The sequence below is a fragment of the Brassica oleracea genome, chromosome C5 (assembly GCF_000695525.1).
Source record: "Brassica oleracea var. oleracea cultivar TO1000 chromosome C5, BOL, whole genome shotgun sequence".
Classification (NCBI taxonomy): domain Eukaryota; kingdom Viridiplantae; phylum Streptophyta; class Magnoliopsida; order Brassicales; family Brassicaceae; genus Brassica; species Brassica oleracea.
In genome coordinates, this window is record NC_027752.1 from 20,864,568 (window position 1) to 20,885,108 (window position 20,541).

Below are 20,541 nucleotides of genomic sequence, written 5' to 3' on the forward strand. Positions count from 1 at the left end.
GAGGAACTAGTGTTTGGGGTTTCAAAATCTCGAATGTTTTTTTATAAACGGATCGATCGATGGATTTATGTCCAAAAACGCATCGATCGATCACTAGTTCGTCGGAATTTCCTCGGAATATTCCGACGGATTGATGGTTCCTCGGAATTCCGTCGGTATATTCCGAGGAAATTCCTCGGAAAATTCCGAGGATTTCATTTTCCGTCGGAATGTCCGTCAGAATACCGTTGTTTTCTTGTAGTGTAGGGTTTCTATTCAGGTAATCAGGATTATAATAGTATAGAAGCTAGAGTAGTTTATTGAGTATTCTAGAACTAAAACAAAATAATATTCTATCAACTGTCGTTTGTTTAGAATATCTATAGTTTGGATCTCAGATCTCAGCTGTCGTTTGTTGATCTGGAGAAAGTGTCGATCGATATTATCAATGGATAATCGATCGATACACTTATCAGAACGTCGATTGATACACCTTTAGGGTTGTTGATCAATGTTCCTTCCAGCAAGCTTTATCGAGCGGGTTTGACTTATGTTCACTAGGTTTCTAGATCAACATTCGTTTGTTTCTAGCAATCCTAGCATAATGTGAATTAATTCAGGTAACAGACCATGCTTCCGCTTGCGCCTAATTGATATACCATGGATTTTACCCATTATTAGCCATGGTATATAAGTGTTTTAATATATATTTACTATGATATAGAGTCTATTTAGAGTGTTTTACAGGTTCAGGGACGATTTGGAGGAAATTGGTGATTTTGGTGTATTTTGGAACCTTTTGAGTGTAGAGCTGCACAGATGCATCATATGTTTAGCTATGGATGGAGATCTTACCACCTTTATATTGAGCCCATCTATTGTCTGAAGATATATATTTGAGTTAGCTTTCTAATGTCGCCGGTTTGAGGTCAATCAGCATCTTGTAGCAAACGTTATGCATGTTTTACTGAAGAGTGGTCAGTCTGCCTCGCGAGACGAATCTGTCGAGTAGATGAAAGACTGTCGATCGACGGTGCACCCTTGGTGTCGATCGACGGTGATGCCAGAACGCGGGCCAAGCATATTTCAAGACCGACTGATGCCCATAAGCCACACAAAGTTACCAAAATACCCATGGACGACCAGAAACCCTATTTATGTATTTCTAAGCAATTGTTGACAGCTACAAGCTTTCTATTATTCTATTCTATTGTTTTCTCTTAGGTTTGGAGAGAAGATCAATTCTCCTTCAGAGATTGATTGGAACTTCATTGGCTTTATCATTGATTTCTTTATCTATTATATTATTCAGAATATGATTTGTGTTATTGCTTCTATATATGAGTAATCATCTTGTTAGGTTTAGGGATTTCATGAGCTTAATGTCAAGATGATAATCAATTAGGACTGCTAGAATAACTATAGATCTATACACCAGAGTGATTTGTAATACTAGGATCTGGAGTGGTTAGAAAGCACGACAGTGTGACTGATTGCTTGAACCTAGAATTATAGGACAATTGAGACGCACAAAAGTGCAGTCAATTAACGGAACTCAAACTCTGCTGGATTAGATATATAGGCGCATATGATAGTTGGTCTAGGAATCTAGTTGAACATAATCGATTAGGTCGTTAATGCTTGTCTGAGGAAGCATTGATCGACGCTCAGGCCATAGCATCGATCGACGCTCGCTCATTTTTCACATGTGAAAGCTGGAACAAAGACTTAGAAATCTGATTAGTAATTCCATGTGAGAGATGGATTACTTACTTATTAAAATCGAGTTCTAGAATTGAATCTATAAACCATTAGCATCCTTGAATTGTAGTTTTGAATCTCTTGATTGATAAATTCCTAGGTCTAGCTATTTCTCCTTATTGTTTACAAACTCAACAATCGAACAACTGCCTTGTTCATCTTTCTTTCATATAATTTACTGCTTCAATATTGATTGCCTAGCTTAATCTTAATATCTATAGTCAATTTTGTGCCCGTGTTCTCTGTGGATTCGATCCCTAAGTACTACAACTGATCATCTTATTTGAGGGAGTAAAAATCACTCCTTAGGATCATTTGAGTGATATCAAATTTGGTGCCGTTGCCGTGGACCAAGGATTCGCCATTAGACTTGATTAATAGGATTAATCTAGGTTTTATTTACTGTCACAGTTACTTACATCAAAAAATTTCTTGTCTTTCAGGTACATGCATATCAGTACCAGAAGCAGCAACGAGGAATTACTTTTCTTCTCAGACCCATCACATTTGGAACGTTCGATCCGCAAAGAGAAACGCACAACATCGATCGACACCACCTCTACTACGTCGATCGACAGTTCAACTCGAACATCGATCGATACCAATCCACGAGCAGACATGGTTGCGACACTTGTGCTACAGAGGGATGAGAATGGAGACCTGCATGAACTTGAAGGTCATATGTGTAATGCAGTACGTCAGAAGATAGATGGACAATGGACTGCAATCCTTGAGCCATTTGCTGCCATCGAGGATGCTAAAGTTCCATGTCAGAGAACACTAGCAGATTTGATATGGCCTCGTCAGTTCTATACCAACAGGTCTGCAATTCAACTTTTAGAAATCCAGGGATTTCAAATCACCCCACACATTTCTCTCATGTGGGTCAGCACCCTTATTGTGGTCTTCCTCACAAAAATCATCTGAACCATATTGAGACACCATAAGATTTTGTGTCTGGAATACAGGAGAATGAAGCAACCAAAGATTATATCATCTGCAGTCTGTTCAAATATTCTCTCTCTGGGAATGATAAAAATTGGCTGAGACGCCTACCACCAGGATCTCTCACTACACGGAATGATGTCAAGACTGCATTTATTAATGAATTTTTAGATGATGCAAGGGCTGAAGAGATGATAGATAAAATTTGGACATTCTCTCAGGGACCTACAAAAGCTTTCAAAAGCTATTGGGAGAGGTTTAGGAGATACCAAATGGACTGTCCACATCATGGTTTTACGGAGATTCAGCTGTTGAAGAAGTTCTGCAAGGGTATTGATGTGCGATATCATATGATGCTGGAGATTCAGCTGTTCATCCCATGTCCAAAAACACTATTCATCTCGTGTCCAACAACACTGATCATCAAGCCATTGAAGGGCACAAGGTCGATTCCATCTTTGATAATTACTTTGGGGAAGTAATCGAGCATGAGAATCTTGAAGAAGAAGCTTTTCTAGTCGAAAGTTGTATGTCCATTGGTAGCTCGTATTTGTGTCGATCGACACCATCAGACACGCATCAATCGACACCACTTTTGGGATCGTGCAACACTATTCGAATTCAGAGCTACCCAGATTTCGCCGCTCGACACCCGCATCCTCCCACCCTATCTCGATTTAAATCGGATGACGTCGATCCGCAACAACAAGATAGAATCGATCAACAACAACAAGAGAGCGTCGATCGACAACATCAGAAGAGCAGTGATCGACAACCGCCAATACCATACCGAGTACGTTTACCAGATCTTGATGCACACCGCTTGAAGGCAACTCGAAATCCATCTCAGACATCAGTTTGCTTGAAGACACCAGAGAATATAAGTCAGCAATTTGCAGAAGCACCAAAGCAAGAGCAATCAACCTTAGCTGACACTTCTTTCATTGAGAGTGTCGATCGACGACATATACCATGCATCGATCGACACCAAACAGACGGACACGAACCTACCATGGAGAGGCAGTCAACAAAAGAATAAATTCTAGTCGAGAAGAGAGTGAAATCTAAGAAACCCTATATCCCCAAACACCTCAAGAGAGAAGTTAACCAAGTGGAACTTGATGGATTTCACAAGAGGGTGAAGAGGGATCCTAAGGATATGTCTTTCGAGGATGCATATCATAAGTATAGACTTGGTAATTTCTTCATAGGGAGCAGAGAGACTGATAAGGACATTGAGCTCTTATTCACCAAGGTCAGCCGTAAACCCAAGAGGACACTGAAGAAGGAAAAAAATCCTGGAAAGTTCCTGATTCATAGCCACAATTTACCAAACGCCCTCTGCGATACTGGATCTGCAGTCAGCATCATGGTCATAGACATTGCTGAGCTATTAGGACTAAAGATGGAACCTTCTAAAGATAGTTTCAATTTCGTGGATAACTCCCAAGCAAACTCAGCATGCAAGATCAAGAATGTTTAGGTGGAGATAGGGGAATGCATTATCCATGTGAACTTTCATGCTGTGGATATCAAATCAAACAAGACATCTCCGCTTCTTTTTGGAAGAGCCCACTGTTCTAATTCAAAGGAATGATCACACATTGTTTGGAAGCGAGGGATAGATACATTATCGATGATCCCACTATTCGCCTACAACTTTGCCAAAAAAACCGGATTCAGAGAAGAGAGAAGAGATAGGGGAAATTAGAAAAGGTTGCCTGCAAATCAAGATACTTGCTTGAGTTGATTCCATGTGTTCAGTGATCGATACTCCCAAGGTAAAGCTTACACCTTTTATTTATATGTATTAAATGAGGTCAGTAGAGGGGTTAGTTAGACATGATTAGTTAAGTTGTTGGATGAATTGAATTGGTTGCTAAGCTAGGATATTGCATAGAAAGTATTTCTAAGTTAAGATTGATTTGATGTGGTTGCAATATTTTTGACCTGATGATAGTAAGTTCTTAAATTATGTGAGTCCATGATGTTTTCACACCGCTTCCAGAGAGACTGCTTGTTGTTTTGCTTGAGGACAAGCAAACGAGTAAGTCTGGGAGTGATGATATACCATGGATTTTACCCATTTTTAGCATGGTGTATAGGTGTTTTTAAATACATTATAGTTGTTTTGGAGTTTTTCTAGTATGTTTTCAGGTTTTAGAGTGATTTGGAGGAAAGTGGTGATTTTGGTGTATTTTGGAGATAAAATGACAAAGACCCGAAGTTGACATTCGACCACGACTATCGATCGATGGACAAGGCAACAATCGATCGACACACACTCTGTGGTGTCGATCGATGGTGAAGTACGCAGAAACCAGATTGGGTTCCAGCCGACTTAAAGCCCAATATCCACAAGAATTATCAGATTACCCCTGACGAGTTTTAACTTAATATTTATGTGCTCTGTCATTGTTCTAGGCAAGACACGCTTTCATACTTTCTACTTTTCACACAGCAAAATACTTAAAGTCTTAGGTTTGGAGAGAAGATCCAAGAACTCCTTCGGAGCTTTGTGATTGGAACTCCAGTTTCTTTACTCTATTCTATTTATGCAATTTACTTATTCTATTGTCATGAATTTCTTAGCCATGTCTGAGTAGTTCATCTTGTTAGATTTAGGGTTCAGATATTCATGATGGATTAGCCAAAAATATAGAATTTATAAGTGTCAGGATATTAATCAACTAAACTAGTCTTAATGCATGTGTTCTAGAGTAGCTAACTAGGACCTTGCCTATAGATATTAGGGGGCATTCGGAAGATTGGTTCTTTGTCTAAAATAGTTTAGTTTGTGCTAGGATTTCTAGAAACAAGCGTAATCTGATTTAGCTAACCTAGTGAACACGTTCAAACCCGTTCGTAACGCTCCCTTGAAGGAACGTCGATCGAAATCTCACTAGTTGCATCGATCGACTGGATGAAAGGTGTTTCGATCGACACCCCGTTGTTGGAATCGATTGACACTTTCTCAGGACCAACAAGTGACAGCTGAGGTCCTAGATCCGGCGATAGATAGTCTAAATATACAGAAGTTGATCGACTATTCTAATTTTTTGAGATCTAGAATATCCATATATACTTAGTAGTCTACATCTCTATAATCATGATTGTCTGAATAGAAACCCCAAGTCTAACGTCTCCCATATCAATCCTTAAAACCCAATCAATTAACTGAACAATTACTTGCTCACCACTGCCTATTTACATTTAAACTATTCGACCTAGCTTAACTACATAACTAGATAGATCTATTGTGTGCCTTAGCTCCCTGTGAATTCGATCCCTAAGTATTATAATTGAACCTCTTATTTAAGAGAGTACAAATCACTTATTGGGTAATTTGAGTGATATCATATCTCTTCCAATTCTATCGAAAAATGTGGCCATGTGTTAGGCTCTCCTAGCATCGTTATCAAATCTTTTCAGTTCGTCCCAAACTGCTGACATGTTAAATGATGCATCATGCTTTCCATTGCCCATAGTTGCGGTTATAACTCCGTATGCAATGCGGATTCTCTTCGTCTTTGATTTCTTATCCCCATAAGTTGTGTCCGTCTAGTGTTATCTAGCCACTTCCACTCATATCCATTAAAGACCGATGTAGAGGTCCATGAACCATCTACCAAACATATATTCTCTAAGTGTATGGTTTCAGATGTTTCTATTGGTGTTTGGACAAAATCAGTAGTTGGTTCCGTTGCCGTGAACCATGCTTGACATTCTCCATATGCATATTGCATATCTTATCAGCCCCAGCAGGTCTCTAGCTATCAATCTCTCTAAATAGTTTATAATTTCTTGCTTTCCAAAGATACTAAATTGTCCATTAAGAGTCTCTGTCCATCTCCAGATTCTCAATTCTTTTTCCAAAAATATAATCCATGTTAGTGTATATGATGGATACTGGGAAAATATTCGGATGAGACACTGTAGTTGCTGGGCTGCTTGAAGCGCTGGAGGACATTCAAAGATAGCATGAGTCAGACTTTTCAGGTTCCCTACATCTCGGAAAAATGTTAACACATCGCACTGGCGACGAGTCAAAGTTCTTGTGACAGCTACATGTCCTGAGATTAATTGCCATATAAGATGACAATTTTTTTGAGGTGCATTTAACTTTCAAGCAAAAGCTTGACATTTCGTGATGCTTGGTTCTGTGAAAACAACATCATCTTCAAGTTTAAGTAACTTTTTGGCCACCCAATATCCGAACTTAACAGTATACATACCACTCTTGGTAAAACTCCAATAATAGGTATCTCGATGTAAAGATCGACTTATGGCCAAGCTTATAATCAAAGGTATATCTTCTTGTGTGACAAAGTTTCCAAGCATTGCAACATCTCATTCCTTTGATTTTTCATTAATGAAATCACTAACTGTCATCCTGGATGTGCTACCAAACATTTGGCCTGGCCGGCCTTACGGGTAAAGTCTCCCATGCTTTTACATCATAACTTGAATGCATTTTCTATCGAATTCCAAAAAGCATCAGAGGTTTAGCTGCAGATAAGCTAGTCCATATGTATGACAGAGAATATGTAGCACCAGCTCGCAACAGAGAACTTAGTCTATAGTACTTGCCATGCATAACCCGGCCTACAAGAGAGTCCAGGAATTGTATTAATCTCCACAACTGTACAACTGTTTTGTTAACAGTGCCAAATTAAACTCATGAATCATAATGAATCCAATTCCTCCCTCTTCTCTTGATAAACATAGATTTTTCCATTTTGCCCAATAAATCCTCCTTTTGGGAGACTTGAGTTCCACTAAAAGCGTGCACTGGAACTTGCTAGATTTTTGCAAATCTCCAAGGGGAGTAAGAAACCTGACATAACATATGTCGGGAGAGCTATTAAAATCGACTTAGGGTCTGACTGGTTGAAACGCAACGGTTGCGATTGCGGTTGCGGTAATTTACATATATGGGTGGTTGCGTTTCTAGCATTAATAAGTGATTTGTACGAATGGTATATCTGTTAGAAATTAGTGCATTTGCGGGCAATTTGTGACTGGTTGATTTTGAGAGATTGAAACGGTTTAATAATAAATTGTTAATATTAACATATTATAACATTATAAAATATCAAACATACTATCATTATAAAATATATTAATAAAATATAATTAATAACAATATTACGTCATTTATTTATTTTTGTAGTTTAAATGAAAGTTATAATGTCAATAAGATTTATTTTGAAGATTTATATTATATATATTTTTTAAATGTTTTGTTTTGTTTATATGTGTATATATATATATATTAATGTTTGAAAATTATAGTGAATAATTCTAGTTTAAATTTTTTATAAAATAATTATGATACTTTTTTGAATTAAAATTAAAACTTAAAATGTATATATATATTTATAACATTTAAATTAAAAATCAAAAAAATTAAAAATATTTCTAGAAATATTTATTTATCTACCTGCAACTGCCTGCAACCGCAAATGTTAGCGGAAACCAGCTTTTGATTTTAAAAGGTTTGTAGTGGTTCGAAGCATTTTATAGTGTTTTGTGATTGTTGTAAAACGCCAACAACCGTTACCAACCGCAAAAGCTGTGTTTACAGGTGGTAACGGAGAAACAAGTCAGACCCTTAATTAGCACTTCTTTGCCTCATTTTGATAACCATCTCCCTCTCCAGTTGTTAACTATGTTTTGTAATTTGTCCTTAAGAAATGCAAAGAGCTTGCATTTTGATCTGCTGATATCATCTAGGATCCCTAAATATGAATCCCTTCCACCTTCATTCTGGATCCCAAGAGTATCCTTAATTATTTTTCTGACATTACCAAGGATTCTCTTACTCAAGAGTAAGGATGATTTATCAATGTTGATTGACCTGAAGATTTCCCATATTTCTTCAATACTTTCATAACTTTTTCACATTCAATGGGCTCCGCCTTACAAAAGAAAAATCTATCATCATCAAAGAAAAGGTGGGATATCGAGGGGCTAGCGCATGAAACACTTATTGAAAATTCTAATGTTTAGATTATTTTTACAATTACAAATTATGGAAAGATGACTTTCTCAAGCAGTGTGATCAATTAGTAGATTTTTTTAGAAGTTTTCATTTGTAAACTATTGGGTTACTTTTGTATTTGAATAAATTTTTGATTTTATAAAACAAACTTTTCTAGAAGTCTTTTCTTATAATCATAAGAAATTTTGTAAAATTTTGAGAAATTTAACTTTCCATAAAAAAAACTTCAGGAGAAGTCTGTTGTGAGTGGACTTGTGGAAATGTCTTTTTATTATCACATGAAGTCTCTAAATTCCAACAAGTATGCTCTCAAAATGAATTGGGTTTGACCAAAATCTCATACTAAAAGTCAATCTGACTTCTCCATAAGTTTTTTATGTATTTTTTTTCTAAGAAAAGTCAAATTTCTGTATGATTTCGATCAGTTGCAAAACTAATCTCTTTTTTTTTTACGGAGACTTCTATGGAAGTCTATTTAGTTTTTTTACAAAGAAAAGTTAGAACACATCTCTAGAAATATTTTATGAAAGATTTACAAAATAGCCAATTGCAAAACTAACATACGCATTAACTTTTTCATAAGTTTTCTTCGTGAAACAAATCTGAAAGTTTTATATATCATACATAGATCCTGTGAGAGTTCTTGCTGAAATTCTCCAAACACTTAAAAATTCTTATGATAGATACACATTCGTTATTGACAAAGAATCATGAAATTTGAGTAAATTTAATGAAAATGTCATATTAAAATCCAAGATTTTGAGATTTTAGGATGAAACGAGAGAGGATATTCAACGCTTGATTTTGGTTGTTAATGGTGACTGGTGATATTTGACGGCGGTAAATATTTGAGTAAAATTAACATAAATAGTGACATTTTCGTGAATTAGTTGAAAGAGTGAATATATATTTTTTTTTAAAAAAAATTGTGTTTGACTTTAAATTTTAAGTCATTTTTGAAAGAAACTCAATAATATATCACATGAAAATACCACTAACAAAAAAGTTTAATAAATCGTTAGTTTCTTAAAAGACACATTCCACCTAACGCTTTCCTTAGGTATACTTTCTCGGAAAATAACTTTGTTTCTTATAGTTATTCTTATTTTTATGGTTTCAGCTTTTTTAGAAAAAATTAATAAAGCTGAAACCTAAAAAAGACAAATTATAAATTAGCTTTTTTCTTTAAATAAAATATTTTTAAGTCACCTCTTTTACATGGCATAGAAAATTATATAATACTTCATTAGTTTTTGAACAGAGAATAGTAAACTATTTTATATTTGAAAACTGAAAAGTATAAGATACTGGCTGAACTGATTAGGCCAAACTAAATTGTGACCCATCCACCAAACTAACTTTGATGTAACAATTGATTAATCAACTTACCAACCTTTAAACTTATTTGAATAATCGTCACCAGCTCCAGTCTTCTGATTAAGATCAGAAGCAATGATTAATCGATTATAAGTCCATGACCGATCGAATGGAACGATGGGCCGATGTTCATTTCTTATTTTTTTTCTTCTGTCACCAAACAATGATGGCCCAATGTTCAGAAAACTTAAGTTGCTTAAAATAATATTTAAATCTAGCCTTCCTCCGTTTTCTTAATTAGTTTAGTTTAGTTTAGATTTTCAAATACCGCTTCCATAAAATAAATCTATCAAAGAACAAAACAAAAGGTGAAGAGATGCCTTCCTCCATCAATTTTTTTTGGTGTGGAGTAGAGCGCATCGTGTGTGTTTCTATTGTTTTTCCTCTTCATGTGTCATAGGTAGTCGCTTGAAGAGCTAGTCAAAGCGGCAGAGAATCCACTTTGTTTAGATAATGTCGAAAGATATAAGGAAGAGTAATGATCCAATCCAGATCTATTCTCTTGCTTAGAGAGGGACGATTGATTGGGATATAAGAGCTGACTTTAGTTTTAATTTTCTACTACAGGTTTTAAAATCACCAATTATACTTAAGAGTGATTTAAAAAATATAACCAAAAAATAATAATGGTGGTAAGAACTTCATTTTGTAACCATTTTTTTTGTTGTATGAAATATATTACTGTAACAATATATTTTAAAGATACATCCCTTATAACTAAATAAAAAATCCTACATACTAAGTTCTACAGTAAATTTTTTACAGTTACAGTCCAATCACCCGAACATCTCTAACTCATTTTATTTTTTAATTTTAAATAAAATTTAGAGTAAAATTGTCCAACCTAATTCAATTTATTACTCTATAGTAGAATAAAAAGTAGATTTATTTTATAAATAGAATAATTCGTTTATTTTTTGTCCACAACTATATTTTTTACTCTAAAATAAAATACCAATAAACTATAATCAACTCTATTTTAAATACAAATAGAATGAACCATTTGAAATGGTCTTAGTAACTCATAACATATCAAGAGTCACATAATGAATAAATAGGGACAAGCTAAAAAAAAAAAAAAATTCTCGACTTATTCCCTTCACCACAAAAGAAAGAGATTCCGCATTCGACTATATGTTGTAAGCTCAAGAAGCTCAAGAACTTGGAGCTTGATAGGTTGCTGCAGTGGTGAAATTTTGGTTCATGTACTTGTGTTACACACATAGAATGGTGTGTGACACACGTTTCAGAGAATAAAAAAGAAACGTCAAGATAAGATGAAGTGAGATATTTCCATATGTTTGGTTGACAAAATAAACATTAAGGGAATGTTAGTAGATCACAAATTGGAAGATTTTGTGATGCTAAAATATAGGAAATAATATATTAGATAATAGAAAAATATTATTTAATATATATCTTGGGTTTTTCTAGAATTAGGGTTAGAGATTTTGACATTGTAATTCTCAGAGAGAAACACAAAGGGTTTTGGGGTTTCATAGCTGAGTGAATTGGTAGACTTGATCAATAGGGTTTGAGTCAAGTAAGTTGGGTGTGTTATAAATCAATATGTGTCGAGTCGTGTAGTTCGGATTAAACAAGTCCGTAAGAGATTGTGCAAAGAATTTCTAATAAAAGAGATATGTGTTCATAGAACTACTTTTTGCCTTGTGTTTTCGATTAATCTCGATTTTACAATTGGTTTCAGAGCGGGACACCTAAACAAAGGAGGGTTCTTCGAACCAAGGTGAGATCCTGAGAAGAGAATATGGCGATTTTGACATATAATATTTTGCTGCTGAATGATGTAAATTATGGATATTAGAAAGTGAGAATGAGAGCAAACTTACGCGGAACTGATGAAGATATATGGACAGTTGTTCAATCTGGATGGGAAGCACAGTGGGCGATGCAAGAGGATGGCTTGAAGACACCTAAACCGAAGACGAAGTGGACGGCAACAGAGAAAAAACTTTCAAAGTTTAATGCGCAAGCACTGGATACAATCTTCAGTTTTGTAGATGGAAAGAAATTTGAGCTTATACATGACTGTGAATCAGCTAAGGAGGCTTGGGATATACTACAAAATGTGTTTGAGGGTAGTGTGAATGTCAGGAGGATAAGATTGAACTTGATTGCATCACAGTTTGAAGACATAAAGATGGATGATGATGAGAAGATAAGATAATCCAATGCAAAGCTTAGCTTCATAGCCAATAAAGCATAATTTTTAGGTAAAAAATACGAAGACGCAAAATTAGTGAAGAAACTTTTGCCTATCATTCAAGAGAAAAGAAATCAAGTGTAATGGATGTAATGGTTTGGGCACATATAATCAGAGTGTGTGAACACAAAGAAGATGAAGATGAAGAGAAGTTGTAGTGATAAAAAGCCAGAAAGAAAAGAAGATGCTCTCAATTTCGTGGCTCTTCATGGAGTTATGGGGTCTTAAAAAGACATCACTAAAGGTGAATTTTGTGCGTCGTTTGTGTCACACGCCAATTCTGATGCGTCACACAGTGATACAGAAAGTGATATAGATGCAGATCTTGTAGTTGAGTATCAAGTTCTCTTTGGTAAGTATACAGAACTCAGTCACAAAAACTTGCAGCTCATCAAGGATAAAACTATATTAAAAGCTAAAGTCAACATCCTAGAGATGGAACAGACTGACACAAAGGGTGAATCAAAGTGTGGGAGGACAAAGAATGATGATGAAGACGAGCTTTAGTATCTTAAGAGAATTATCGCAGAGAAAAATCGAGTTCAACAAGAGTCTGAAATAAAGTTTCATCAGATGAAACATATGTTGAATAAAGAACTTAAGAAGAGTCAGCTTCTGGAAATACAACTTACTGAGAACTACAAGAAAGTAAGAATGTTGAACATTGGATCAACAAGTCTGGATCATATCTTGTCAATGGGGTAGTCTCCAAAAATTAATTGGAGTTTGGGTTATCAAGGATCGACTTCACAATAGTATGACGAGGCTGGAAGAATAAGGTCCATAAAAGCTAAAGTAAAATCAGATGAAAAACCAAAAGCTGAAGAAAAGTCAGAATCAATGACAAAGACTAAAGAGAATCAAAACACAGCTTGTGGGAATAGAGGTTTGTTCAGTGGAAAGCGAGGTCATCATGAAACTAATTCTCAAACGGTTGACAAGATTGAAAAAACCAAGGTTGTAAAACGCTTAGTCCCAGTTTTTTCAGCTGTACGAAAGGATGAAACTAAAGCAAAGATTGTGATTCCAAAGATACAAGACATAAAAGTTGTTGCTAAGCGAAAGAACGGATGTCACTTTTGTGGTAAGATTGGACATAGTGTTGGTTTTTGTTACTCTCGGAGAAACCAGATTGAGCGAGCTTGAAGGATGAACATTTGTTATATGGAACCCAGAAGGTGTGGACATGTATGGATAGCTAAGAAGGATTTGTATCATGAGTTTACGAAAGGTGTGTTAAAGGAGCATACCAATGTGTCATACACTCAAATGGAAGATCAATATACTGAACTTGAAGAACCAGTTCGATGGCCTAGAAGGTATTGAGAGTTTCGATGGTCCAACAAGTATCATGAAGTTTTTCACAGTTTTTCACTCAAACAAGGGGAGATGATACTTGATTCAGAAAGAGTTTAAGTTAATACTTTGATGGGATGTATGATGCATATTGTGCTTAGAGGTTAGTGAGCTTGGGTTGTAAAAATCAGTGAAAAGGGGGAGAATGTAAGCTCAAGAAGCTCAAGAACTTGGAGCTTGATAGGTCGTTGCAGTGGTGGAGCTTTGGTTCGTGTACTTGTGTTACACACAGAGAATGGTTTGTGACAATAAAAAAGAAACGTTAAGATATGCTGATGTGAGATATTTCCATATGTTTGGTTGACGAAATAAACATTAAAGAAATGTTAATAGATCACAAATTGGAAAATTTTGAGATGCTAAAATATAGGAAATAATATATTAGATAATAAAAAATATTATTTAATATATATCTTGGGTTTTCCGAAAATTAGGGTTAGAGCTTTTGACGTTGTAATTCTCAGAGAAAAACACAGAGTTTTGGGGTTTTATAGCTAAGTGAATTGGTAAACTTGATCAATAGAGGTTGAGTCAAGCAAATTGGGTGTGTTAGAAATTGATTTGTGTCGAGTCGTGCAATTCAGATCAAACAAGTGTATAAGAGATTGCGTAAATAATTTCTAATAAACAGATATGTGTTCTTATAACTACTTTGTACCTTGTGTTTTAATCTCGATTTTACGTATGTTGCCAGTGTCTTTACCTAATCATGTGATGAAGACCATACATTCCCATTCCACCAAACTGATGGTCCGTAGAAAATATCAGACACCTCCTAACAGGACGAGTTTTAGAGAAGATAAAATCTACTTTAGAAAATCAGTGTTTTCATTTTTCAAATATCTTCCAAATTGACTCTAGTGAAAAATACGAGTTAAATCTAGCAATTTACTTAAGTCTACGCACATTTTCTCAGCTAACTTTCATTTCCAATAATAAGACACAGTTCCCCGTACAAATAAATAAATTATTTTTTCATCACTCAATTAAACGTTCCCATCATACGACATGTCGGTGATTCACGTATTGCCCGATGTATTAACCAAAAAAAAAGGGTCAAATAGCACTGCCAGGTGCGTGCATATATGAATCCACAAATCAGGAAATTCGTTTTTTTTTTGTACAATTATCTATTCTATTAAAATATCAATGTGATCCATTGATAAAAGTATGGTCCAACTATTATTTCTTTTATCTTTATCATTATTTAAAATATTATTTATTATGCTTTATACCATTAGACCTATATTTAAATTACCAATTAAAAAGATCTAAAAAGATGTAAAACAAAAAATATAAGAGCGGATCAGAATCTAGTAAATCATAAAATACTGTCCACTATAAATAGAAATATCCGTCTATTACGGATGTTAGATTTAAGAGGTGTATTTATACAGAATGACAAAATCTTGAGTAACAATGACATGATTTTTTTGTTCAAGTGAACAAGTGTTATCTTTTTAGTTACAAAAAAAGAACAAGTGTTATCTTAAAATTTTGGTTGATTTTAATTTTATTACTGTTATAGAAATTGTGGTTTTCTATTATAGTGTAGTATTTTCATTAAGCCTTTCAACTTTTCGAATAAAAATTTACAGAGCTAAATAAAATATTATGGTATTAGAAAATAAGGATCTATATCTAAATGATTTTATTTCTCTTTAACTAAAAAATGTCATTATATCTAGTTATCCGATTCAAAGAGTTATTTTTGTTTTGTTATTTTGTTTTATTTTAACATAAAACAACGTTTCTATCTTATGAATATGAACCTTTTGGTTATAAGAATTGAAAGATTGAGTTTTTGTGGAACATGTTATCATTGACTGATCGTAGGCATCTATAATATAATTCATTTTTAAGTCAAGAGCATCTCTAACCCATTACTATTTTTCATTTCTATATCATTTAAAATCAATTTCACTCCAATTTATAGCTACTTTTCCTAAAATTGAGATTGCTATATTTTTCTTCTATATTCAAGGGGATACATAGTAATCTCTACTTTTTACTCTATATTTTAAAGATTGCTATCTTAAAGAACACACTGAAGTAAACTTCATTTCTATTATAATAATTCTATATTTTAGAAAATACTTTATAACAAAATACATTAGAAATTGTCTAAAAAAACTTATCAATTTGTTTCTTAAGTGTTTCAAATCCTAGCTTACTCGCTTTTTTAGTTAAAGAACATTGGTGCCTTTTAATATTATTGTCTTGTAATCTCAATTAAGCTTGTTTATTTTTCATATAATTATGTTTATGAGAAACTATATTTCTGCAGCTTTACTTCTTCCTTTTTTTGTAACTATCGCTTTACTTCTAAGAATTTACTTATCTTCTGCTGATTTTATATTTTATTTTTCAATGTTTCTAATGAAAAAATTTCAGATAACCAAAAAAGAAAGAAAAAGAAAATGGGGATCTAAAATTTTTAAATAATTAGAAGAAAACGAAATCTAAAACCCGGTGAGCTAGCCAGAGGAGATAAAGCCAACAAACTGTCGGACTTTGACAAAATGCATGAAACTACAAAAGGGTAAACAAGTAATTGCATAAACTCCAGTTGTTTCATGTCGATTTGTTTTGTTGATTCTTTGTCTTCTTCGCCACTGTTCTTGGCTCGTGTTTAAAACCATTCATCTTCTCGCCTTCCCAAAATAAAAACAGACCAAACGTCTCTAATCCTCATAACCTTTGTTTTAACCTGCAAGAGATCTAGAGAGAGATGAGAGACCCGTCGATGGAGAGAGAAAATGGAGCATCTGATTCAACGGCGGCGACAACAACAACGACCACGACAGAAATAACTTCTCCTCCTCCGATGAATTCACCGCGTCAAGCATTGATTGAGAGATTAAAAGATTATGGACAGGAAGATGTTTTCGCTCTTTGGGACGAGCTCTCACCGGACGAACGAGAGTTCCTTGTCAGAGACATCGAGGTGTGTCCTTCGTTAGATCAAATCTCAGATTGGTATTAACAAAAAAACACTGTTTAGTTGATACTATTTTTTAACTGGTTCTTGATTTCGCTATTTCCAGAGTTTGGATCTTCCAAGAATAGATCGGATCATCAGATGCTCACTTCACTCTCAAGGTTTTCAGTAATTCTCAACTTAAACTACATGCATTGTCTTTTTGGATTTGATAAATTTTCATACATCTATGTTTAATTTAATTAGGCTTGCCTGTGGCGGCGATAGAGCCAGTGCCGGAGAATTGGGTCTCGACGGTTGATGGAAGAACAATGGAAGACAGAGAGAAGTGGTGGAAGATGGGATTAAAGACTATCTATGAAGGCAAACTAGGAGTGGTACTTTTGTCTGGTGGACAGGTACTTCTCGTCTTAATCTTGTGTTCCCTTTTTCTTTAAATACAGCAATAATGCTACTTTTAATTAGTTTAAGTAGGTGCTTAAGATTAATGAGAGTTGCTTAATGATTCTCTTGTCGATGGGTTTTCGAATAATGCTTACCTACTTAAGATTAAGACGCCTTTTGGTGCGGTCTTTACTTTTAAATAATTTATATAATCTGAAACTGGAGAAAGTGTTATTTAGGGGTTATTATAGTGGCAATCATATGAACTATTAGAAAGTAGAAACGTATATCACTGTCGGTGGGTTTTAATTTTTTTTAGGTAAGTTGAGTAATGGCGATGTCTAGGAGGAACCTTGCTTAATTACTGTAGAAGAAATCAAACGGATCATGAATGATCACGTGATCTGAAAAGATGCTTTTTATAGGATTCCGTAACTTTAATATATAATAAATTTTCCATATTAAGTTCCTCTGTTTCGTGTGATGTAAGGAAGGTTGAAAATTTCTGATTTAAACATGTGAGTCGCTTGGAGGAGATTACTTCCATTTAATAACTTGAGAATATGTTTCCTCTTTATGCTCTTTCTCTCGTTTTGTACAAGGAAAACGAATCATGTTAATAGGTTTTAATAGATTCCGGTTAACCTTTTTCTGCCACATTGTTGTGTTTTTGTTAGTACATTCTGTAAAAGATCTGACTATTGAAAATGATTTTACTATGAAACTATATGACAGGGAACAAGACTTGGAATTTCAGACCCAAAAGGATGTTTCAGTGAGTGCTTCTTATTCTAGTTCTGCTTTACGGCTGCCCAATCTTCTTTACAGTAACAATGCTTGGAGAATTTAGAGCACTTGAAACAGTTTCTTCCTTAGAATGCACATCGTAGTTGTCATAACATCAGCTCGCCTTTTGGTTCTTTCATTCTGCATGTTTTAGTGTAGTAAGAGTAGAGTATTTTCATTCTTTGACATGCACTGATTAGGCTCAAGTTACGTAACATGGTAGTTATTGACTTAAATTCCATCTCAGATATCGGACTTCCATCAGGAAAGTCGCTCTTTCAGATTCAAGCAGAGAGAATCTTGTGTATCCAAAGACTTGCTGCTCAAGTAGTGGGTGAAGGTGAGATTCATGCCTTCTTCTAATGTATCTTGTACCATTGCAACATATCTTATCACTCTGTTGTTTAACATAATACTTTATCTTCAGGTCCAACTCGCCCAGTTACAATACACTGGTATATTATGACTAGTCCATTTACTGATGAGGCGACACGAAAATATTTTTCGAGTCACAAGTACTTTGGCCTTGAACCAGATCAAGTAAGATATATGCTTCTCAGTTGTATTATTTTTTCCTTTCATACTGTGTCTGACCAAATGTTGATCACTTGGCTGCAGATCAGTTTTTTCCAACAAGGTACTTTGCCTTGCATTTCAAAGGAAGGAAAGTTTATCATGGAGACACCTTTTAGTGTATGTACCATAATACGTTGTTCTGTCTCTCCTTTTATATTTGGTTAGTATTCTAGTCTTTATGAGTTTATTTACATATTATCAGCTAGCTAAAGCTCCAGATGGTAACGGGGGAGTCTATGGAGGTATGTTTACTAATTGATTCTGGTCTTTTGCTGTTATATATTAGTTTTTTTTTTTTTTGCTAATTCTGATCCAAGATTTTACAGCTCTAAAGTCTTCAAGGTTATTAGAGGATATGGCTTCAAGGGGAATAAAATATGTGGATTGCTATGGTGTTGACAATGTCATGGTTAGTTTTCTAGCTCAGTCTTGAGTCCTTATAATTGCTTAATTTTTCTCAACTCTCTGTCTCTTGGATATAAAATGACATCTTGGAAAGCAGGTTCGAGTAGCTGATCCTACATTTCTAGGGTACTTTATCGATAAAGGTGCTGCTTCGGCTGCAAAAGTTGTGCGAAAGGTATCTAAGATACATTTTCTCTGGTTTAGATAGAAGTCCATAATATTTCCTGGTGACTCAAATGTTTTTTTGTATGATAAAAACAGGCATATCCTCAAGAACAGGTTGGAGTATTTGTTAGAAGAGGAAAAGGTGGACCATTGACTGTAGTTGAATACAGTGAGCTAGATCAGTCAATGGCTTCTGCTATTAATCAACGAACAGGACGTCTTCAATATTGCTGGAGTAATGTAAAAACCCGTTCTCCCTCTCTCATCATCTTCTTATAAATTTCACAACTCATACCAAATTGAAAAGAGCTTACGAAACGTTTTTGTTTAACATTTTTGTCATCAGGTGTGCTTGCACATGTTCACTTTAGATTTCATTAATCAAGTCGCAACCGGCCTAGAGAAAGACAGCGTGTAAGCTCTACAAATACATTCTAAATCTCACAATCAAAACGTTATATTATGTGTGTAATAATGTGCTGTTTTGGCAGCTACCACTTGGCGGAGAAGAAGATACCATCTATGAATGGATACACAATGGGACTGAAACTAGAACAATTCATTTTTGATTCCTTTCTGTATGCTCCTTCAACCGCACTCTTTGAGGTAAACTGTGTCGTTCATTTACACAATACATAAACTAAAAACAAATATTAAAATTTGGATTGAGCAATGTGTAGGTGTTAAGAGAAGAAGAGTTTGCGCCAGTGAAGAATGTAAATGGGTCCAATTTCGATACACCGGAAAGTGCGAGGCTTTCGGTTCTAAGGCTACACACACGTTGGGTTATAGCAGCTGGTGGATTTCTAACACATTCTGTGCCTTTATATGCAACTGGTAAAACTCCAAAAACATATTCTCATTATAACTTTTGTTCTTTATGTATATATAATCTAATATGCTGCAAAAATATAAATTAATTAGGTGTTGAGGTTTCACCGTTGTGCTCGTACGCTGGAGAAAATCTTGAAGCTATTTGTCGTGGAAGAACGTTTCATGCACCTTGTGAAATCTCCCTCTAATTATTTTCTTTTTGTTTTGTATTTGAAATGTCTTTTTCTTGTTCACATGATCTTTTCTTTGCGTTCACTTTTTTTTGTTTTGTTTTTGCTTCCCGGCTGGTTTATATATAAACTTAAATATTCCCATGAGAGAGAGGACTTGGCGTTTTGTATCCATTGTAACATATCTAATAAAAGTTTATGTTGGTTTTTAAAACTTTTGTGTATAGACTATAGAATTGGTTGGACTGTTGTTATAAAAATTTTACTGTAAAATTTAGTTTGTAAATTATGTTGATTTATCTATATCTAATGTAGCTGAAGAAAGTAAATGAAAAAACAATATTTTTTGCTTAAAAAAAAATAAGGCTCCTACAGCCCTTTATATTTTATGTTTTTTATTCAGTTTTAAAAACTATTTTAAGCATGACTGGTAATTTATATAATTGTAGATAGAAATTAAAGTTATAGTCACTTATGGAATTCCAACCAACCACTACCTTTATCATATAAGTCAATATCTCACTTAAGAGTCTTCAACCTATACCAGCTAAATCTAGTAGAAAAAAACTGAAACTAATTTATTTGATATATGATTAAAGATAAGTAATTCACTACATATGGCCGAGAGAAATAT

General features: G+C 34.6%; 1 protein-coding gene across 1 annotated transcript; it reads left to right on the forward strand.

Moving 5' to 3' along the window:
* The first annotated feature begins 16,206 nt into the window (after positions 1 to 16,206).
* On the forward strand, positions 16,207 to 20,123 carry LOC106343369 (UDP-N-acetylglucosamine diphosphorylase 1). The gene is made up of 15 exons (XM_013782549.1): positions 16,207 to 16,593; positions 16,694 to 16,748; positions 16,834 to 16,985; positions 17,707 to 17,746; positions 18,005 to 18,097; positions 18,185 to 18,297; positions 18,376 to 18,450; positions 18,536 to 18,575; positions 18,660 to 18,742; positions 18,836 to 18,913; positions 19,000 to 19,143; positions 19,250 to 19,317; positions 19,395 to 19,509; positions 19,584 to 19,740; positions 19,828 to 20,123. Exons 1-15 carry the CDS (start codon positions 16,378 to 16,380, stop codon positions 19,923 to 19,925), a joined length of 1,527 nt encoding a protein of 508 aa, XP_013638003.1. The 5' UTR covers positions 16,207 to 16,377; the 3' UTR covers positions 19,926 to 20,123.
* The last annotated feature ends 418 nt before the right edge of the window (positions 20,124 to 20,541 follow it).